The sequence below is a fragment of the Homarus americanus genome, unplaced genomic scaffold (assembly GCF_018991925.1).
Source record: "Homarus americanus isolate GMGI-L3 unplaced genomic scaffold, GMGI_Hamer_2.0 scaffold4570, whole genome shotgun sequence".
Classification (NCBI taxonomy): domain Eukaryota; kingdom Metazoa; phylum Arthropoda; class Malacostraca; order Decapoda; family Nephropidae; genus Homarus; species Homarus americanus.
In genome coordinates, this window is record NW_024730555.1 from 165462 (window position 1) to 190000 (window position 24539).

Below are 24539 nucleotides of genomic sequence, written 5' to 3' on the forward strand. Positions count from 1 at the left end.
CTCTCTCTCTTCACAAATGACGTGGAGAAAATACACTCAGTTGGTCTTGACGTCAATAGAAGGAGACCTTAGTAGTAGTGTTGATGTTGGCTGTCTGTCTTCTTCCTCTTCCTCCTCTGATTCTCTTTCTCCTCGTCCTCTTCCTCCTCTGATTCTTCTCATCGTCCTCTTCCTCCTCGTCCTCTTCCCCCTCCTCGTCCCTTCCTCGTCCTCTTCCTCCTCTGATTCTCTTCCTCATCGTCCTTCTTTCCTCCTCCTCGTCCCCTTCCCTCCTCGTCCTCCCTCGTCCTCTTCCTCCCTGATTCTTCTCTGTTCCTTGCCTATTTCTTTCTTCCTCCTTTCTTTTTCTTACCTCCTCGATTTAGTACATACATACATACATACATACATACATACATACATACATACATACACAGCAAGAGAGAGAGAGAGAGTTACACCAAGACTCTACCTTAATTAGACCGGTTTACCTGTGACCATACAAATAAGGAACATAATCGAATACAAAGTCGACCTTGATTTTGTTCTTAACTTGTGTAAAGTGAAAGTATCTAGTTAAGGTAGAGTCTTGGTGTAATTCTCGTTTTCTCTCTCCTTCTCTCTTTATGTCTATCTCTCCTCCCTATCTCCTCTCCTGTCTCTCTCCCTGGTTGTACAGTATATGGCGACCTGTGTTATAGTGGTCAATATACTCGCCTCGTAAGCAAGAAAACCCAGGTTCGATCCCCGGGCAGGGTGAAACTGTGGCAAGTTTCTTTACGCCATTTGCCTCTATCTACCCAGCAGTAATTGGGGACCTGATGTTAATCGATTTGCGGATCGTATTCCGGGGTAATGGTTAGCCAGCAGTTGGCGAGTTGTCCGGTCTTCTGGGACTATTCCTTGACACTGGGTCATGCACGATCGTTAACTCAGGTGTGGTTGTTGTGTTGAACGAAGCCTACACCTAAACAAATTCACGCCTAGGTGGCTCTTTATGGCCATCGTCTCCAAACATAAAGGAGCCCATTATCTATCTATCTATCTATCTACCCATTCATCTATCTATCTATCTATCTATCTATCTATTTTTTATTATTGCTGTATGTTATTTTTGTTGTGTCATAAGGTAATCACAGGTATTCTTGAATCCATCACTACGAGGGCTGGTTATTGTTTTGTTTTGGTTTGGTTGACTACTTATACCCTGTATCTGTACCTCCTCCACCCACCTGTATACCTGTATCTGCACCCCACCCACCTGTATCTTGCACTCCACCCACCTGTATACCGCATCTGTACCCCACCCACCTGTACACCTGCATCTGCACCTCCACCCACCTGCATACCCAGCATCTGCACCCCACCACCCGTATACCCTGCATCTGCACCCCCACCTAACCTGTATACCAGATCTGTACCCCCACCTACCTGCATACCTGTATCTGCACCTCCACCCACCTGTATACCTGTATCTGCACCTCTACCCACCTGTATAGTGCATACCCGGATCTGCACCCCACCCACCTGCATACCTGTATCCGTACCCCACCCACCCAGCATACCCTGCATCTGCACCCCACCCACCTGCATACCTGCATCTGCACCCCACTCCTGCATACCTGTATCTGCACCCCCACCCACCTGCATACCTGCATCTGCACCCCACCTCCTGCATACCTGCATCTGCACCCCCACCCACCTGTCTCCTGCATCTGCACCCCACCCACCCAGACAACTGCACCCCACCCACCTGTACACCAGGCCCACTCCACCCACCTGTATACCCATCTGCACCCCACCTCCCTGACACCTGATCTGCACCCCACCCACCCGACAAGTGCACAAGCATCTGCACCCCACCCACCTGTATACCCGTATCTGCACCCCACCCACCTGAAGTGTATACCTGCATCTGCACCCCCACCCACCTGCATACCTGCATCTGCACTCCACCTGCACACCTGTATCTGCACCCCACCCACCACACCTGCATCTGCACCCCACCTCCTGTATAACCTGCATCTGCACCCCACCCACCCTGCACACCTGCATCCGCACCCCACCCACCTGCATACCCCTGCATCTGCACCCCACCACCTGCATCTGCACCCCACCCACCATGTCTGCATCCGCACCCACCCACCACACCCTGCATCCACCCCACCCACCACACCAGCATCTGCACCCCACCCACCTGACAATACCCATCTGCAACCCCCACCACCTGCATACCCGCATCTGCACCCCACCCACCCTGTACAATCTGTCTGCACCCCACCACCCTGTATACACCTGCATCCGCACCCCACCCACCCGCATACATCTGCATCTGCACCCCACCCAATCTGCATCTGCACCTCCACCCACCTGCATACCCAGATCTGCACCCCACCCACCCATACCCTGTATCTGCACCCCACCACCTGACACCCAATCTGCACCCCCACCTTCCTGCATAACCCAGACTGCACCCACCCTCAAGATACCCGCATCTGCACCCCACCCACCTGCATCTCCACACCCACCTGCATTGCATCCACACTCCATAACCAGACACCTGCATCTGCACCCCACCCACCCTGCACCCACCCTCCCAGACACCAGACCCCCACATCTGCACCCCACCATCTGCACACCCCACCCACAGACCCCACCCACCACACCCAGATCTGCACCCCATGTCTGCACTGCACCCCACCCACCCAGACACCACCCCACCTTCCCAGACAACTCCACCAACCCCCACCCACCTGCATATCAGATCTGCACCCCACCCACCTGCATACCCATCTGCACCCCACCTCCAGCACCTGTATCTGCACCCCACCCACCTGTAATCTGCATCTGCACCTCACCACCCATCTAAATTTCACTCACCTCGTATACATCTGCACCCCACCACCATACCTGCATCCAACCCCACCAGGCACCCATCCACCCACCCACCCACACCAAGATCCCACCCACCATACACCATCCAACCCCACCCACCCCACACCAGATCCCACCCCCACCCAACCAGCATCTGCATCCACCCCACCCACCCAGACAATCTGCATCTGCACCCCACCCACCTGCATACCCCAGACCACCCCACCCCACCTGATACCAGATCTGCACCCCACCCACCAGACACCCAGCATCCAGCACCCCCACCCATCCAATCTGCATCTGCACCCCACCCACCCAGACACCAGGACCCCACCCACTCCAATCCCAATCCCATGCACCTGTACCCCACCCACCCCTGCAGACACCCAGACACTGCATCCACCCCACACACCTGCACACCTGCATCCTGCACCCCACCCACCCAGCATAATCTGCATCCGCACCCCACCCACCCTGCATAATCTGCATCCGCACCCCCACCACCAGACACCCATCTGCACCCCCACCACCCAGCATCTAGAACTCCACCCCACCTGCATAATCTGCATCCGCACCCCACCCACCTGCACACCCATCTGCACCCCACCCACCTGTATACCCCATCTGCACCCCACCCACCTGCATACCTGCATCCTGCACCCCACCGCTCCTGATACCCAGACTGCACCCCACCCACCCACACCCAGATCTGCACCCCACCCACCTGCATACATCCAGACCACCCCCACCCACCTGTATACCATCTGCACCACCCCACCCACCTGCATACCCAGAATCTGCACTCCACCCACCTGCATACCCATCTGAATCTCACCACCAGCATCCTTGCATCCACACCCCACCCACCTGCACACCTGCATCCAACCCCCACCCACCTGCATACCATCTGCACCCCACCCACCTGCATACACCCAGATCCAACCCCCACCCACCCAGACACTCCAGCATCTGCACCCCACCCACCAGACACCTGCATCTGCACCCCCACCCACCCAGAATCTGCATCCAACCCCACCCACCTGCATACCCCAGATCTGCACCCCACCCACCACACCAGATCTGCACCACCCACCTGTATACTCTGTATCTGCACCCCCACCCACTCCAGATACTTTCATCTGCACCACCCACCTGCACCAGCATCTGCACCCCACCCACCTGTATCTGCATCTGCACCCCACCCACCCAGACTTGCACCCCCACCAATCACACTCCAGCATCTGCAATCCCCACCCACCTGTATACCTGTATCTGCACCCCACCCACCCAGACACCAGATCTGCACCCCACCACCCATGCCCAGACCAGAACTGCACTCCACCTGTATACCTGTATCTGTACCTCTACCTACCTGTATACCTGTATCTGTACCTCTACCTGTATACCTGTATCTGTACCTCTACCTACCTGTATACCTGTACCTCCTACCTACTGCTATACCTGTATCTGTACCTCTACCTACCTGTATACCTGTATCTCGTACCTCTACCCTACCTGTATACCTGTATCTGTACCTCTACCTACCTGTACCTGTATCTGTACCTCTACCTACCTGTATACCTGTATCTGTGCCTCTACCTACCTGTATACCTGTATCTGCACCTCCTACTACCTGTATACCTGTATCTGTACCTCTACCTACCTGTATACCTGTATCTGTACTCTACCTAACCTGTATACCTGTATCTGTACCTCTACCTACCTGTATACCTGTATCTGTACCTCCCTACCTACCTGTATACCTGTATCTGTACCTCCTACCTACCTGTATACCTGTATCTGTACCTCTACACATACCTGTATCTGTACCTCTACCTAACCCTTATACTGTATCTGTACCTCTACCTACCTGTATACCTGTCTGCCTCTACCTGTATACCTGTATCTACCTTATCTACCTACTAATACTGTATACCTTGCCTCTACCTAACCTGTATACCTGTATCTGTACCTCTACCTACCTGTATACCTGTATCTGTACCTCTACCCTACCCCTGTATACCTGTATCTGTACCTCTACCTACCTGTATACCTGTATCTGTACCTCTACACCGTATACCTGTATCTGTACCTCTACCTACCTGTATACCTGTATCTGTACCTCTACCTACCTGTATACCTGTATCTGTACCTCTACCTACCTGTATACCTGTATCTGCCTCTACCTACCTGTATACCTGTATCTGTACCTCTACCTACCTGTATACCTGTATCTGTACCTCTACCTACCTGTACGCACCTGTATCTGTACCGTACTTTTGGTTTCAGAATATAAAATTAATAATAATATAGGTTAGGTTAGAGTTTGTTGGGTTTGGTTAGGTTAGGTTACATTAAGTTAAGTTAGCATTGATTAAGTTAGGTTAGGTTAGATTAAGTTAAGGAAGGTCAGATTAAGTTAGGTTAGGTTGCATTAAGTTAAGGAAGGTCAGATTGCATTAAGTTAAGGAAGGTCAGATTACATTAAGTTAAGGAAGGTCAGATTACATTAAGTTAGGTCAGATTAAGTTAGGTTAGGTTGCATTAAGTTAAGGAAGGTCAGATTAAGTTAGGTTAGGTTGCATTAAGTTAAGGAAGGTCAGATTACATTAAGTTAAGGAAGGTTAGATTAAAGTAGGTTAGGTTGCATTAAGTTAAGGAAGGTCAGATTAAGTTATGTTAGGTTAGATTATGTTAGGTTATATAACATTAAGTTAGGTTAGGTAACATAAACAAGGAATTGCTGTCATCAGTTTTTCAATTAACAGGAGCCAGGTGACACTAACACCTGTATGACGCAATTTTGACAAGAGAAGTGTGAAAGTTTTGGATATAAGCCGACGACGGAGATGAGAGAGAGAGAGAAAAGAGAATAATAGAGATAGAGAGAGAATAAGAGTAAAAAAAAGAGAGAGAGCAAGATAGAGAGACAGTAAAAAAGAAAGTGAGAGAGAAAGAGAGAGAGTATACGAGGCATTAAAAACTCTGGTAGGAGGAGGAAGGTGCAGATAATTACCTTCAAAATTAAAGTATACGACATCAAGCGACGTAATGACAGGCTGGACGTGAAGGGGAAGAGGCAGGGAGAGAGGAGGAGGAGAAGGGAGAGGAAGAAGCAGGAGGAAGAGGGAGAGAGGAGGAGAAGGGAGAGGAAGAAGCAGGGAGGAAGAGGCAGGGAGAGAGGAGGAAGGAGTGGAAGAGTACGAGGTAGGGAGGGAAATGAAGATTAGGGAGATAGGAGGAGGAAGGAGTGGAAGAGGTAGGAAGAGTAAGAGGCAAGGAGAAAGGAGGAAGAGGAAGACAGAAGAAGGATTGGGGGTTAAAGGATGAGAAAGAGGAAAAGGAAGAATAGGAAAGGAAGGGTGGGAGAGGGAGAGTGACAGGGAGAATAAGGATGAGGGAGAAACATAAAAGGAAGAAGAGGAAGGAGAGAAAAGGAGAGTAGGAGGGAGAGTGAGAAAGGTGAACTAAGGAGAGGAAGGGAAGGAGTGAGGGAGGGAGAGAAAGACAGGAAAGGCGACAAAGAGAATGGAAAGAATGAATTAAGGAAGGAAGGAAGGAAGGAAGGAAGGTGAGTTGACCTGAAGAGACAAGAAGGAGAAGAGAGGAACACAAAGAAGGAATAAGAAAACAGAATAAGAATGGAGCTAGAACACCCAGAGTAAAGATGATGGATGCTGACAATAAGAAAGACAAGAGGGGGGAGGGGTGGAGGGTTGCTGTTGGAGGGGGAGGGTAGGGAGGAGGGGAAGGTGGAGGGGGAGGGGGAGGGGGAGGGTGGAGGAGAGGGGAAGGGTGGGAGGGGGAGGTGGAGGGGGGAGTGGGAAGGTGTAGAGAGGAGGAGAGGGTGGAGGAGGAGGGAAGGGTGGAGGACAGAAGGGTGAGGGGTTGGGGGGTGGTGGAGGAGGATGGGAGATTGAGAAGGTGGAGGGAAGAGGGGAAGAGTGTAGCGCGCAGGAGGGGAGAGAGGGAGAAGAGGAAGGGGAAGATGGGAGGATGAGAGATCGTCCTCCAGATCCCAAGAGAGAGAGAGAGAGGAGAGAGAGAGAGAGAGAGAGGGGGGGGGACAGAGGTGGCCAGTGAGGGAGAACGGACGGACCTTGTGCTTGTTCCGTGTTGTACGTGAGCCTCTGCCAAGGTCCGACAGGTGGGGGGTGGAGAGGAGGTGGTGAGGGGAAGGAGGGGGGGGGATATACCTATGTTATTAAAGGGAGGGGGGAAGGGGTGGGAAGGAGGAGGGAAAGGGAAGGAGAGGGAAGGGTGGAAAGGGAAAGAAAAACGGGAAAGGGAGGAGGTGAGTGTTTTTTCCCCTAATCACCTGTTGTTTGTTTTGATGTGGGTAGAGTCACGTTACACCTGGTGGGGATGTGAGAGGCAGGTTAATTACTGTGTAGTTTTAAGGTGAGTTAGTGGCCACTTTACCTGGAGTTTTTATTACCATCTTGTAGTGTATGTTAATGAGGCAGTAAATACATACATACATACATACATACATACATACATACATACATACATACATACATACATACATACATACATACATACATACATATACATACATAAATATACTAAAATAGTTGATCCACCTCTCTCCCTCCCCCCTCGCCGTCAAAGAGGCCAACATATGTGTTATAATCTCTCCTCCCCACACCTGCAACACACCTTTACAATTCACACCTGCAAGTCTGCAACAAAATATTCTTCATCAAAACACCTGAAACACACACCTGATAAAATACACACCTCTAACAACACCCACCTAATACAACACACCTGATACAATACACAGGATGTAACACACCTGCACCAACACACATCTGTAACACACACCTGATTACATATACACAAATATACATTCTGCCTAAATACCCACATAGTAATAATAATAATGGCTGCCCCTCGTGTAACGAGGATGGCCGGCCCAAGGGCCATCTAGGGGTGAATTTGTTTAAGGTGTAGAAGCTGTCACCATCACAACAACCACATCCTGAGTCAACGATCTGCATGACCCAGTGTCAAGGAATAGTCCCAGAAGACCGGACAACTCGCCAACTGCACTGGCTAACCATTACCCCGGAATACGATCCACAAATCGATTAACATCCAGGTCCCCAATTACTGCTGGGTAGACAGAGGCAAATGGCGTAAAGAAACTTACCCATAGTTTCACCCTGCCCAGGGATCAAATCTGGGTCCACTCGTTTGCGAGGCGAGCATGCTAACCATTACACCACAGGTCGCTCATATACACACATACTAATACATTACCAGCAAGTTAGCCCCGCCATAAGTCACACACACACACACACACACACACACACACACACACACACACACACACACACACACACACACACACACACACACACCGCCCGCCGAAAATTGTCCACAAACAAAAAAACTCGTCGATTGTGGAGAAATATGCGAATATATGTTGGCTTGACCCGTGCAAATCACACCTTGAATATATCTTTTCTTTTTTATGATGGGTGGGGTGGGCGGGTGGTGGGTGTGCCGTGTGTGTGGATGGGTGGGGTGGGCGGGTGGTGGGTGTGCCGTGTGTGTGGATGGGTGGGTGGTGGGTGTGTGTGAATGGGTGGGGTGGGTGTGTGAGCGGGGTGGGTAGGGGGATAATGCGTTGGTTTCAGCTTTGGGGAATGTTTGCCTGTGTGGCGTCTGTTGATGGACGGTGGACTTTGCGTATTTATGTTTTGTTTTGCGTATGGAGAGTAGTGATTTGGCGTAGGTTAGGTTAGGTTAGGTTAGGTTAGGTTAGGTTAGGTTAGGTTAGGTTTGGTTAGATTATGGTAAATTAGGTTAGGTTAGGTTAGAATGTTTAACTTTCAGTCGATCCTTGTGTACTAGGAGGTTAGGTTAGGTTAGGTCAGGGTCCGCCACGTTATTAATTACAAGTACTTTGATTGTCTCTGTGATAAAAATTGGTATATTTCACCCTGAGTTACGACTCTTGTACACACACACACACACACACACACACACACACACACACACACACACACACACACACACACACACACACACACACACACACACACACACACACACACACACACACACACACACACACTATACCATAAAATACTCCCAATCACCATTTAACCTTATCGAAAAATTACAATAAATATTCAAGGTTTATTTCACAGGTCAATTGTCCCATAAAAAAAAATCCAAAGGAAATAAATTCTTTGCCTGGAAGCGAGTAAATTATACAAGAATAAATTATACTCTGATGGGAGTGAATTATTGAATCAGTGTATTATATGTGAAGAATAAATTGTGTTGTGAAGTTAGAATACATTTTTAATCGATAATGCATTGAAATTTATTCTAGTGGGAAACGTAATTAATTTAGTGTTATTCTTTGTTCAAATGCACATCTTGTCATCATTCACCTCCAACATACACACCCTGTCATCATTCACCATCATTCATCTCCAACATACACACCCTGTCATCATTCACCATCATTCATCTCCAACATACACACCCTATCATCATTCACCTCCAACATACACACCCTGTCATCATTCACCATCATTCACCTCCAACATACACACCCTGTCATCATTCACCATCATTCATCTCCAACATACACACCCTGTCATCATTCACCATCATTCATCTCCAACATACACACCCTGCCATCATTCACCATCATTCATCTCCAACATACACACCCTGCCATCATTCACCATCATTCATCTCCAACATACACACCCTGCCATCATTCACCATCATTCATCCTCCAACATACACACCCTGTCATCATTCACCATCATTCACCTCCAACATACACACCCTGCCATCATTCACCATCATTCACCTCCAACATACACACCCTGCCATCATTCACCATCATTCACCTCCAACATACACACCCTGTCATCATTCACCATCATTCACCTCCAACATACACACCCTGTCATCATTCACCATCATTCACCTCCAACATACACACCCTGTCATCATTCACCATCATTCACCTCCAACATACACACCCTGCCATCATTCACCTCCACACCCTGTATAAACAGTTGATGTCTTTGTTTGACGTCTGTGTATGTGTTTGTTGTAAGTATATCGTGTATGGTCGTTTAAGAAGTATAGTTTTATTCTTTACAAAGTTGAGGTCAAGTATTCTCCATAAGTTGAGGCGCTGTTGTATGATCAGTAGACTTTAATAGACAGACTTTGGCACCCTCGTATAATGCCTGGCACTCCTGTATAATGTATGGCACCCTTGTCTAACCTAACCTAACCTAACTTAACCAAACGCTAACCTAACCTATCCTAACCTAACCTACCTTAATCAAACGCTAATCTAACCTAACTTAACCAAACGCTAACCTAACCTAACCTACCTTAATCAAACGCTAATCTAACCTAACCTAACCTAACCTAACTTAACCAAACGCTAACCTAACCTATCCTAACCTAACCTACCTTAATCAAACGCTAACCTAACCTAACCTAACCTAACCTAACCTAACCAAACGCTAACCTAACCTAACCTAACCTAACCCATCTCATCCAGGGAGTATCAGGGTGCTTAATCTTCGGGTGAGTTAAGTGAGGGTGTCTAATCTTCAGGTTAAATTCCCTATTTCCTTTCAATATTTTACCTATTACTGAAATCACTATAAGCTAACCTATTTCTACCATTAAATACCTTACCTATTTTCTCAAGGTAATATTTCACTCTGTTACCTGGACGTCTGGCCGGTAATAGGGAATTAATTAACCGGACCTCGATAATAGAGAATTTCCGTGTTGGACCTCGATAAAGGGAAATTGGTGAACCGGAATTAGATAGAGGCAGTTAATTAGTCGTTTCTGGAGAAGAGTTAACTGGTGAACTTGACCTAGTGATTGTATTAGTTAACTTGGTGATGGTAAATTAGTTAACTTTAACCTGGTTGTTAGTAATTAGTTAAAGGATCATCATAGCAGCAAAATAATGTTAGATGTTTAGGATGTTGTTTAAGAATGTTGATGAATGTTTTTTATGTATGTTGGTGATTTAGCGGTGTTGATTTACTACTACTACTACTACTACTACTACTACTACTACTACTACTACTACTACTACTACTAATTCTACTTAATTACTACTTTTTTTTTTTTTTAACGTGGCCTCCAGCCTCCATAGCCACACACCTTCACACCATTTATTATTACTACTACTACTACTACTACTACTACTACTACTACTACTACTACTACTACTACCACCACTACTACACCACCTGAACAATATGTGTCATCCAGCTTTACAATCTTGGCCTGAATATTTCACTAACTCCCGTCTGGCATGTGAGGGAGCCATGACACTAGCCTCTGTCACGACACCAACCCATACTCGAGGTGTGTCATTTGTGCCATAAATCCACCTGGTATAACCTTGGTGTCATCCCATCATTATATTCTGGGGGGTGTTTTTGTTGTTTTTATGGAGGGAAGATAATGCTAAACTCACTGGCCAATCACCAGAGCCGTGAGTGCCAGGAATAGCTGCCACTGGGACTGATTTTGAGTGCCAGTGATACTATGGGAATGTTGCGGTGTGTATTGTCTGGTTTATTATGGCATTGTAGAGTTAATTTGTCTGTGTTTGTTTTGAAAGTATACATATCTAAACACAAACACACACAGTAAAGACAGAAAGTTATATATACACACATACACACATTTTCACACAGGCATAATAAATCTATACATGTACATATACAACCATCCATACACACACATGTACACCTACAAAAGAGAAAAAAAAAAAATAATACAAAATCTCATATCAAAAAATACCCATCAATATATAATACACAAACATACACACAAACATACACAGGAAATGAAAGAATTGCAGGAATACAGTCGTGTGTGGATGTATGTTGTTGCAGAATTCAGGACGAGGGATTTCAGCAACTGTATTTTGTATCGCCCCCTCTCGTATGCAAATTACATACAGCTGTGCACTTATAGGTCCGGAACAGGTGATAAAGGTAATGAAAAGTTGCAGGAACTCACGAATTGTACAAAGAATGAGATAAAATTTCCATCACCTGAGGATACACCCCCCCCCCTCCATCCCCCTCTCATCCAAAGGTTTTTCGCCAGAAGATTAACCTAACGTAACCATAACATAACATTTACTTTCCCTAACCTAATCTAACTTAACCTAATCTAACCTAACCTAACTTATCTTAGTTTTTATTAGGTTAAAATGATTAATACTTATTAATATCGAGTTTTATCGTTATATAGATGATTTGGTATATAACCATCCGTACAAACTGTAGTTCATTACTTATTGTGGTAATTGTTTGGTATCATCTGCCTCTGCTTTATGTTCGGTACAAATCAAAGAAATAATGAAAAGACTTCACCCGAAAGAGAAATTCATCTTGGACTTCGGGCCAGTACAGGTCAGCGTGGAAATACTTCAGTGTCAAAGTTCCGGTGACTGTAACCTTCTGTAGCCAGTAAAGTAATTTCTGGTCACTAAGTGTATAGATGATAACTATAGACTATATAAACTGTAAAGAAAGATGTCGATATCAAGATGTGATGTCCCAAGCGGAGTGTCCCAAGCGGAGTGTCCCAAGCGGAGTGTCCCAAATAGGGTTATATAAGTGGGATGTCTCAAATAGCGTGTTCCAAACGGAGTGTTCCAATTGAGGTGTCCCAAATGGGGTGTCTCTAACTAGATGTCCCAAATGAGGCGTGTCAAAGGAGGTGTCTCAAATTGGGTGTCTTAATTAATACCTCCTAAATAGAAAGTTCCAAACAGGGTGTCCAAAATGAGGTGTTTCAAATAAGGTGATCAAGATGAGATGTCCCAATGTAGTGTCCTAAATGGGGTACCTTAGATGGAATATTCCACATGGGGTTTCTTAGATAAGGAGTCCCAAATAAGCTGTCCTATATGGTGTGTCCTAAGTAGGGTTTCCCAAATGCGGTGTCCCAGATGAGATGTCCCAAATGGGTGTCCTAGAGTGTTCCACCATCAGTGATCACGCCGACCCTTGACGGGGAAGAAAATCGGGCCATGATAGACACTTTCCTTGATAAAATGACTCGCAGGGAGGGAATTTTCCCCACGATTGGTGCTGGATTAGGCGAGGGAGGCGGACGTGTGAGAGCGAAGAGGTAGTTTGGGACCACCTGAAGATTAAACACCCTGGCTTATTTCTCCGTAAGATTATAAACGTAATCCAACTTAACCTAACCTAACCTAAGGCAATTTATTTCACCCTAACCCTTCGTCTAGCAGTAGCCAGAATAGAATGGCAAGTGCGGGAGACGCAGCGAAATGGTTAAGATTAAACCGAACCTAACCTAACCGAACCTAACCTAACCTAACCAAGTTAATTTAATTCAAACTAACTTAACTTTAACCTTAACTAACTACAAACACCTAATGCCACCTACAACTTCACCTGTGATCATTAAGTCACCTGCTACCGTAAGTAACCACCTGACATTACCTGTATAACTATGTCACCTGTGTCGTCCACTTGCGGCAACACACACAGAGGGCAGCACCGACATTGGCTAGTACAGTGTTCCGTGCTCTTCTGTTTTGTGTATTATTACGGCATTGTTATGGCTCTTGTGGCGCTGTAATTGTGACTAGTGGTGTAGGAGTGTACAGTGACCACCTGTGTAAAGTGTGGCGCCAATATCTAGTGTCCGTGATCAGTTATAAGTGAATTTTGTAAAGTTTCTTTCCGACTGACCCCTCGGCTGGAGCTACCTACCTATGCCCTTCTAGCTCGGTGTCTCATATCCCTTATGGACAGTGATCTAAGGTGGAATTTGTCTCCTCCCCGACCGACTTTGTTGACATTCGTGGCCACGCGTGTCCTCAACCACCGCACTGAACTACCGCTAACTATCTTACTCGCTCGTTATTCATGGACCAGACGTTTGTTGGACGACTTGACGATAAGGTGAGTGTATCTGTGTGTTGTGTATACCTGTGTGTGTTGTGTGTATCTGTGTGTGTTGTGTGTACCTGTGTGTGTTGTGTGTATCTGTGTTGTGTGTACCTGTGTGTGTTGTGTATACCTGTGTGTGTTGTGTGTACCTGTGTGTGTTGTGTATACCTGTGTGTGTCGCTGCCCACCTCCGCAACACAGGACACTCCTCCAGACTGACTCACTCACTCAAAATTTTCAGGTTTACAACAGCCCAAACACACACACACACACACAGTTTATCGTGCACTCCGTTATATCATGTTTAAGGCGAAACAGCGAAGTATTACAGCAGCCAACAGGGAAGGTAGCGGCAGTTCATGTTTACCTTCTCCGACTTGCATAATCAAAGGGCGTGAGCACCTGAGAGGCCATTGGTTGTTTTAGAGAGTTAGCGAAGGAAGGATAAATATATAGGAAGGATTATCTTTACGTGTTTATTTAAGTTATATCAATATATCAAAGCGTGGCAGGTACCTTATAGTGTCTGGTACTTGGTTTGTATAGGATGAGGGGGTGGGGAGATTTAGGAGGAGGATGAGGGATAGGCGAGGATGAGGGATAGGCGAGGATGAGGGATAGGCGAGGATGAGGGATAGGCGAGGATGTATACTAGTGTGGCCCAGTCTGGTGTACACAGTTTGTTGGGTTCGACTCAAGGTTTGGTACATTATGGTGTGGTGGCTGTCATCTGTGGTTACTGACTTGACTGATGTATGAGGTTTGTCCAGTGTTGGTCGAGGGTGTGTTGGGGGAGGGAGGGAGGGTAGATTTAAGTCTAACTGGCGCGTAAGTACCATCTGGGCCCCACACTGAACCACCATCTGGGCCCCACACTGAACCACCACCACCACCTGGGCCCCACACTGAACCACCACCACCACCTGGGCCCCACACTGAACCTACCACCTGGGCCCCACACTGAACCACCACCTGGGCCCCACACTGAACCACCACCTGGGCCCCACACTGAACCACCACCTGGGCCCCACACTGAACCACCACCACCTGGGCCCCACACTGAACCACCACCACCACCTGGGCCCCACACTGAACCACCACCACCACCTGGGCCCCACTGAACCACCACCACCACCTGGGGCCCCACACTGAACCACCACCACCACCTGGGCCCCACACTGAACCACCACCTGGGCCCCACTGAACCACCACCTGGGCCCACTGAACCACCACCTGGGCCCCACTGAACCACCACCTGGGCCCCACACTGAACCACCACCTGGGCCCCTGAACCGCCACCTGGGCCCCACACTGATCTGGGCCCCACACTGAACCACCACCTGGGCCCGCACTGAACCACCACCTGGGCCCCACTGACCACTGAACCACCACCTGGGCCCCACACTGAACACCTGGGCCCCACACTGAATCACCACCTGGGTCCCACACTGAACCACCACCTGGGCCCCACACTGAACCACCATCTGGGCCCCACACTGAACCACCACCTGGGCCCCACACTGAACCACCACCTGGGCCCCACACTGAACCTACCTGGGCCCCACACTGAACCACCACCTGGGCCCCACACTGAACCACCACCTGGGCCCCTGAACCACCACCACCACCTGGGCCCCACACTGAACCACCACGTGGGCCCACTGGGCCACCACCACCTGGGCCCCACACTGAACCACCACCACCACCTGGGCCCCACTAACCACCACCTGGGCCCCACACTGAACCACCACCTGGGCCCCACACTGAGCCACCACCTTGGCCCCACTGAACCACCACCTGGGCCCCACACTGAACCACCAACCGCCACCACCACCTGGGCCCCACACTGAACCACCTGGGCCCCACACTGAACACCACCTGGGCCCCACACTGAACCACCACCACCTGGGCCCCACTGAACCACCACCACCACCACCACCTGGGCCCCCCACACTGAGCCATCACCACCTGGGCCCCACACTGAACCACCACCACCACCACCTGGGCCCCCACACTGAGCCATCACCACCCAGGGCTCCTACTTGATGTGCAGGAGCCGTAGGAACACCTGAAGATAAGTCCCCAGCTTAATTCACAAAGATGATTAACAGTCCTAACGTTACCTGGCGGGGTTAGGTCAGGTCAGGTCATGTTAGGTCAGGTCAGGTCATGTTAGGTCAGGTCAGGTCATGTTAGGTCAGGTCAAGTCATGTTAGATTGATTATTTTTGGTAAGGTTTGTTTATTAGGTTAGGTTAATTTAAGTTAGGTTAGTATAAGTTAGCATTAGGTTAGGTTTGGTTAAGTTAGCGTTAGGTTAAGTTAGCATTAGGTTAGGTTTGGTTAAGTTAGCGTTAGATTAAGTTAGCATTAGGTTAGGTTAGGTTAAGTTAGCATTAGGTTAGGTTGGGTTAAGTTAGTGTATGAAGTGAGTAACAGCCTTGGCGACGTGTCAGACCTGGAGAGTTAGTGAAGCGACTTATGAGTGGCTGACACCGACAGCCTCGTCAGTATTACAGCTGAGATGTAACTCCACTGTGATGGCTAGAGGGGAAGGAGGGGGGAGGTGGAAGGAGAGAGGGAGGGTGAGAAGGAGAGAGAGAGAGAGAGAAAGTGGGGGGGTGAAATGGGGGGAGTGGAAGGAAGATGAGAGGGAATAGAAGAGCAAGAGATGAAAGGAGAGCAGGAAGGAGTAAAGGAAAGAGACGCAGGGGGAACGAAGGGAAAGGGGGAGGGAGAAAAGAGGAGGGAAAGGAGAACGAGTAGAAAGGGAGGAGAGGAGGAAGAGAGAAGAAGAGAGAAGAACGAAAAAACAGCAGAAGGGGACGGGAGAATAATTGAAAGAACAAGAGTAAGAAAGAGGGATACAAGAGGAAGGAGAGAGAGAGAGAGAGAGAGAGAGAGAGAGAGAGAGAGAGAGAGAGAGAGAGAAGAATAAAGGAAAGGAAAGAGAACAGGAAGGGAGAGAAGGGGGATAAATGAAGACAGATTAAGAAGTGAGGAGAGCGAGAGGGAAGATAAAGGATGATGGATGAGAGAGAGAAGCAGACGAGAAAGTGAAAGAAAAGCGAAAATAGAAAGGAGTAAAGGGAGGAAATGGGAGATAATACGAAAACAAAGATGATAGGAGAGAGAGAGAGAGAGAGAGAGAGAGAGACTGGTGAATGATATAGGAGTGTTGTAGCAGTGGTGGTAGTTGTGGTTGTTATGATAGTGGTAGTTATGGTGGTTGTAAGTGATGATGGTAGTAGTAATGGTGGTAGGAGGTGTTGGTTATGGTAGTGATGGTTGTGGTAGCGGTAGTGATGGTGGTTGGTGATGGTAGGTGGCGATGGTGGTAGTGATGGTGGTTGATGGTGGTAGTGATGGTGGTAGGTGGTGGTGAGTCTCGTCAGGGCGGTGCTGGCAAGTCAGTCACGTCTCTGGGCTGCCTCTAGCGGCCGCCTCCCTCAAGAACAACCCCGCCTCACCGCTCACCCTCACCACCACCACCACCCTCACCTCTACACCCTCACTCCCCAAGACCCAACACACCTCCTCCTCACCTCACCTGCGGATACGCCCTCCTCACCCGACAAACTTCTGAATTCTCAGCCGAAATTTGAGTCACGTCGCACCTGTTAGCAAGTTTGAACCAATCAACTAGAACCCGCTGCTTCCCCACCCACCTCCGCCCACCTCCGCCCAGTCTACCCTACCCACACCTACCCACCCGCAAAACAATCCCTCGTTTCGCTAATGAGAGACGATTACTCCTAAATTATTGTTTTTTTCCGGTCACACAAGTCTCTGAAGATCAGCTGATTTTGGGAAGGTGAAATTGGCTCCTCGGGATGTTGTGTTTCCAAGGGACGAGTAATTTTTTATTTTTTTTAACCCAGCCTATCCCGCCCCTGGTCGACCATCTGCAGGAAGGGGCATTATCTTGGTGGTGGTCCGCGAGGGGTTACATGTCCGTCTCCTGCCTCTGAGGGTTTTTTTTTCCTCCGGGGATGTTTTTGTTTTGCTGTGGTCATTTGCAGGGGGGTGAGGGAGGGGGAGGTGGGGGGTGAAGGGGGGCTTCTCTCCTACCTACCAACCATCTTATCCCCTCTTGTTTCTCCTCCTCATATTTTTCTTTCTTCTCCTCCTACTCTAACTCCTGTCTTGGCACTCCCCCTCCTACCCCCTCCCCTAGAGGCCATCAGTGCCACACGTATATATATTTTTACGGTGATCTCTCTCTCTCAATTACTACGTCATTTCACATTTTTCTGTCAAAATTTATCTTATCTGTTTATTCTGTCTATCTGTCTCCTTTACGTCTGTTTTTATGTATGTATGTATGTATGTATGTATGTATGTATGTATGTATGTATGTATGTATGAATGTATGTATGTCTCTGTCTCCTATGAATGCACAAATCAAAACACACGACCAGTTATAACAATAGAAATCTCTCCCTCCTGCTCTTCCTTCGTTCCTTATTCCCTCCTTTTTCTCTTCCTCCCCTCCTCTCTCCCTATTCTTTCTTCTCTTCCCCCTTCCTCCTCTCCCCTTCTCTTCCCTATTTCTTCCTTCCCTCCTCCTTTTCTTCCTTCTCTCCTGTTCCTTCCCTCCCCTATTCTTGCGTCTCTTCCTCCCTTCCTCTTTCTCTTCTTCCCCTCCTTCTTTTCCTCTTCTCCTCTTCCACTTCTTCCTCTCTTTCTCTTCTTCCCCTCCTCCTCTTCCCATCCCCTTCTCCTATTCCTTCTCCTCTTCCCTCTTCCTTCTCTCCCCTTCCCTCTCTCTTCCTCCCCTCCCCTTCCCTCTCTCTTCCTCCTCTCCCCTTCCCTCCTCCACCACCGCCTCATCTTCCTCGTAAGAAAGAAAAAAAATAGCGAGAAAGAAAAAAAGTAGAGGAAAAAAAGAAAGTAGAGGGAAAGAAAAAAGAAAGTAGAGAGAAAGAAAAAAGAAAGTAGAGGGAGAAAAGGCAGAGGAAAAAAAGAAAGGAAGTAGAATGAAAGAAAAAAAGTAGAGGGACAGGAAAAAGAAAGTAGATTGAAAGTAAAAGAAAGTAGAGGGGAAAAAAGAAAGGAAGTAGAGTGAAATAAAAAAAAGTAGAGTGAAAGAAAGAAAGAAATCAGAGAGAAAGGAAAAAAGAAAGTAGGGGGAAAGAAAAAAGAAAGAAAATAGAGGGAAAGAAATACAAGACTGGAGAGAAAGTTAGTAATCTCTTAAGAATCTACATGGAAGATTTTTTTCCCCGGAAGCTTATGGGAGTTCCCACACTATTGTTCTCTTTTTTTTCTTGTTTTGTGAGTTCTCTTTAGTTGTGAGTTCTCGTTTATTTATCTTGTTATGAGTTCTCTTGTTGAGTTCTCTTTTATTTCTCTTGTTGTGAGTTCTCTTTATTTCTCGCGTTTGTGAGTTTTTTTTACCTCCTTGTGAGTTCTCTTTTGTTTATTTGTTGAGTTCTCTTTTATTTCTCTTTATTGTGAGTTCTCTTCTTGTTGAGTTCTCTTTTTATTCTCTTATTTGTTGCGTTTTCTTTCATTTTTCTTGTGAGGTTTAACACTTAACTCTCACCAGTAAACACAACAAAACACACATAAACATTTTCAGTATTACCAAACGTTTGTGTTTATCTTCACTTAAATGTTATAAATACGACCCAAAAATTATACTTGGTAACACTTGATAATTCTGATGGTAAATAATCGTATTAAATTATAGAGAATTATCGTTTAATATCATCTGATTATTATTGATATTATTTTACTGTATATTGTGTTGAATTTTATTGTGATTTAGCCAATAGGAGTATGATATGGTACTTTTAGCCAATAGGGAGCAGTTTAATACGTTAGCCAATAGGAGAATAGTGTGGTACTTTCAGCCAATAGGGGGGGGGGGCAGTTTGATGCATTCAGCCAATAGGGGAATAGCTGGTACATTCAGCCAATAGGAAAACAGCATAATACACTCAGCCAATAGGAAAACAGCATAATACACTCAGCCAATAGGAAAACAGCATAGTACACTCAGCCAATAGGAGAAACAGCATGTTTACATTCAGCCAATAAGATAATAGCATCAAACATTTAACCAATAGGAGCATAGCCTGGAACTCAGTGGTTTGTAACGATGTTGTCTATCCGTAAACTACAGAACTGCTTCATTCCTCTATCATCTGTTGGGTAATTAGCACTACAGTTCCTTCAGACAAACACTGTTCTAACATGCTCTATATCTCAAACTAATAACGTTGTTGTTATTATTATTATTATTATTATTATTATTATTATTATTATTATTATTATTGTTATTATTATTATTATTATTATTATTATTATTATTATTATTTTTGTTGTTTTTAATGTTATTTTATTATTATTATTATTATTATTATTTTTATTATTATTTTTGTTGTTTTTAATGTTATTTTATTATTATTATTATTATTATTATTATTATTATTATTATTATTATTATTATTATTAATAGTAGTAGTAGTAGTATTAATAGTATAATAAATGTCATTATTAATGTTATAATTTGTTAGTGTTCTTCACAACTATATTGAAGTCTTTCTCATTTAATTGTATTCAAATTCTAACTAAAACCCACAATTAAATAAGTTACATATAAATTATTAAGTAAAAATCCATAGAAAAAAAAATCATCCTGAGGTATATTATATTTAGAAGACAAAAAGTTACGCCCACAAACATTAGAGACAAATTTCCCGGGTGTTTTAAGAATTTTCCAGCGTGTGTAAAACATTGGTGAATGAGGGGTGTAGGTGTGGTAGTGGAGGGGGCGTGGCCTGTCAGCTGTTGTTTGTTTACACTATTGTTATGAATGAAACTCGGCGGGTTTTTTTTCCGGTGTTTTCTGTTTATTTTCTCCAGGGTAATTATAAAGGAAATATTTATTTTTTCCTTAAGTAATTTATAGTGTTTAAGTAAGTATAAATTACCCACTTACAAGTTTTAATAAGTAAATAAGTATAAATAATGCACTTTTTAGCGAGTTTTGTCTCTGAAGTCACTTAACGTGTTTTTATCTAAGTAAATATTAATGTACTCATATTTACTCGTGATTGTCTTCCTTGCTTCTTGCTACGTCATTCTTGTCTTCCTTGCTTCTTGCTGCGTCATTCTTGTCTTCCTTGCTTCTTGCTACGTCATTCTTGTCTTCCTTGCTTCTTGCTGCGTCATTCTTGTCTTCCTTGCTTCTTGCTACGTCATTCTTGTCTTCCTTGCTTCTTTTTGCTTCATTCTTGTCTTCCTTGCTTGCCACGTCATTCTTGTCTTCCTTGCTTCTTGCTACGTCATTCTTGTCTTCCTTGCTTCTTGCTACGTCATTCTTGTCTTCCTTGCTTCTTGCTACGTCATTCTTGTCTTCCTTGCTTCTTGCTACGTCATTCTTGTCTTCCTTGCTTCTTGCTACGTCATTCTTGTCTTCCTTGCTTCTTGCTACGTCATTCTTGTCTTCCTTGCTTCTTGCTACGTCATTCTTGTCTTCCTTGCTTCTTGCTACGTCATTCTTGTCTTCCTTGCGTCTTGCTACGTCATTCTTGTCTTCCTTGCTTCTTGCTACGTCATTCTTGTCTTCCTTGCTTCTTGCTACGTCATTCTTGTCTTCCTTGCTTCTTGCTACGTCATTCTTGTCTTCCTTGCTTCTTGCTACGTCATTCTTGTCTTCCTTGCGTCTTGCTGCGTCATTCTTGTCTTCCTTGCTTCTTGTTGTGTCATTATGTTGTTTGCTTTGTTTGTTGTTGTTTAAAGTCACTTGGAATTCTCTTTAACATGATAAAATAAATAGGGATGGGTGCATTGTAATCTGTTTGTTTTTATTTTTCTTTCTTTCTTTCTTTCTTTCTTTCTTTCTTTCTTTCTTTCTTTCTTTGCCTATCCATCCGCCTGCTTGTCTGGCTGTCTGTGTATTTTTCTATGTGCCTGTTTGTCTTTCTCTTCTGTTGTTTGTCTCTCTCTATCTATCTGTTCTCTCTTTCTCTACTTTCTACTCTTCTTTCTCTACTCTCTCTACTTTCTCTCTACTTTCTACTTTCTCTCTACTCTATCTCTACTTTCTACTCTTTCTCTACTTCTCTCTCTACTTTCTACTTTCTCTCTACTCTTTCTACTCTTTCTCTCTATTTTCTTACTTTCTCTACTTTACTTTCTCTCTACTCTCTATCTCTACTTTCACTTTTCTCTCTATTTTCTCACTTTCTACTTTCTCTCACTCTATCTCTACTTTCTACTCTTTTCTCTCATTTCTCTCTCTACTCTATCTCTACTTTCTACTCTTTTCTCTATTTTCTCTACTTTCTCTCTACTTTCTCTCTTACTCCATTCTACTTTCTACTCTTTCTGTCTATTTTCTCTCTTTTCTACTCTTTCTCTCACTTTCTACTCTTTCTCTCTACTTTCTCTCTCTCTCTCTCTCTTTCTACTCTCCTTGGCTATTATTTCCCCAGCCTTCACCGCCCAGACCTGACGACCGTTTCCATTAATACTGCCTCAACCAGACCTCACCAATTTTTCCAATTCCCCAAACCAAACTCACACACCACCCCCCCTTTTACCCTCCCCGACCAGACCTTACTGTGTGGAGGAGAGGGGGGAGGTGGGGTAAGGGATAGAGGGATGGATGAGGGATGAAGGTAGGTAGGGAGGAGGGGGGGGGTGGAGGGGAGGAGGATAGATGAGAAAGGGAGGGATAGAGTGGAGGGAGGGGAGGAGGAGGGAGTGAAGGGAGGGATGAGGTAGGTAGGGAGAGGAGGGGGGGTGGTAGGGAGGAGGATAGATAGAGGTAATGAAGGGAGGGATAGAGGTAGGTAGGAAGTTACGGTGCAAGGGAAGGAGTGAGCAGGAGAAGAGGAAGGAGGAGGAGGAGGAGGAGGGGGAAGAAATCATATAGGAGGAGAATGGTAGAAGGAAGAGTGGAGGGAGGGGAAGAAGACAGAGAGGGGAGAAGGAAAGGAGGGAAATGAGAAAAAGGAGTAAGGGAGTCCTGCAGAAAAGATTGGAGAGAGGAATGGAGGAAAGAAAGGAAGGAGGAAAGAAGGAAGGAAGGGAGTGGAGGGCCCTGTGTGCCAATATATCACTTCAGTAGGTAGGACTTCCTTCCCTCACCCTTCCCCCTTTCCCTCCGTCTACTCCCCCTCCTCCGTCTTCTTCCCCTCTCCCTCCCCTCCGTCCCCCTCCCCCCACACGACAGATGGCTTCCTTATAAAATGGTTTCCTTGTTTTGGTGGCAACAGGACCTAGGCACCAGCCACAACTCCGTGAGATACACACAATTGTCTCTCACTTCTTCCTGCCTGAGAGATACACACAATTGTCTCTCACTTCTTCCTGCCTGAGAGATACACATTTGTCTCTCACATCTTCCTGCCTGAGAGATACACATTTGTCTCTCACATCTCCTGCCTGAGATACACATTGTCTTCTGCCTGAGAGATACACAATTGTCTCACATCTTCCCCTGAATACACACACTTGTCTCACATCTTCCTGCCTGAGAGATACACACAATTGCTCACTTCTTCCTGCCTGAGAGATACACACACTTGTCTCTCACTTTTCCTGCCTGAGAGCATGTTCTCACATCTTCCTGCCTGAGATACACATGTCTCTCACATTCCTGCCTGAAGATACCACACTGTCTCTCACATCTTCCTGCCTGAGAGATACACAATTGTCTCTCACATCTTCCTGCCTGAGAGATACACATTTGTCTCTCACATCTTCCTGCCTGAGAGATACACATTTGTCTCTCACTTCTTCCTCCCTGAGAGATACACACACACTTAGCTATTTGTCTCTCGGTGTCTCACTTTTTCCTGCCGGAGAGATAATTACTAGTCTGAGAGATAAACGCCAGCCTGAGAGATGAACCCTGATCTCTCAGTGTCTCTTAAACTGTCTCCCACTTCTCGTTCGTTTTTGTGTACTAGGTCTCTCTCTCTCTCTCTCTCTCTCTCTCTCTCTCTCTCTCTCTCTCCTGATGCTCACTGGTATTTGAGAAAGTCACTTTTGTTATCATTCACGCTTAGTATATGGTAAATGATCCTTGGTCCCATAACCTGACGGCGTAACTCTGAGGTGCTGTAACTTAGGAGTGACGATACTACAACACATTAACAGTGACTCAGAGGTACTGTAACTCATAGCAGTTATTAACACAGCACAACGCCACAAAACCTAACGTAACTTAAGATGACTTAACCTTAACCTAACCTGACCTAGCCTAGCCATTGTAACCTAACCTAACCTAACCTAACCTGACCTAGCCTAGCCATTGTAACCTAACCTAACCTTAACTAAACCTAACCTAACCTACCCTAACCTAACTCTCAAATACAAAATAGTTATATATATAAAAAAAACTTTGCAAAACCCAGTTGTTTAAGAATAGAACAAAAATAATTTATCGACAAAAGTTTGATACAAAATATTTTCCGCACAAAGGCCTCCGACAAATACACCAAACAATAACAATCGTCAGAGAAAAAAAAAAACTTTACTTGTTATTAATGTTTTCTATTTGATGTGTACGAAAACTACAATATAGGAAAATAAAACATTAAACTTTTTTTTAATATATTTCAACTTCGAACAGAAAAAAAATATTAGTTAATGTTTTGTGGTTTTATATTTTTAAACTATTAGGGGAGAAACATTAACTGGTAACTTGGGTGACTCTTGAAGGTTAATTAAAGACCTGTAGTGACCTGTAGCGACCGTAGTGACC

At 45.7% G+C, this 24539-nt stretch overlaps 1 protein-coding gene across 1 annotated transcript in view; it reads right to left on the reverse strand.

The window, feature by feature from the left end:
* Positions 1–20867: 20867 nt before the first annotated feature.
* The window catches only part of LOC121867019 (putative uncharacterized protein DDB_G0281733), a 15992-nt gene continuing 12320 nt past the window's right edge, over positions 20868–24539 (reverse strand). Inside the window, exon 2 of the mRNA XM_042366765.1 lies at positions 20868–21579. Within this exon, the coding sequence (XP_042222699.1) occupies positions 20868–21579 (712 nt within the window). The remainder of the gene's footprint in view (positions 21580–24539) is intronic.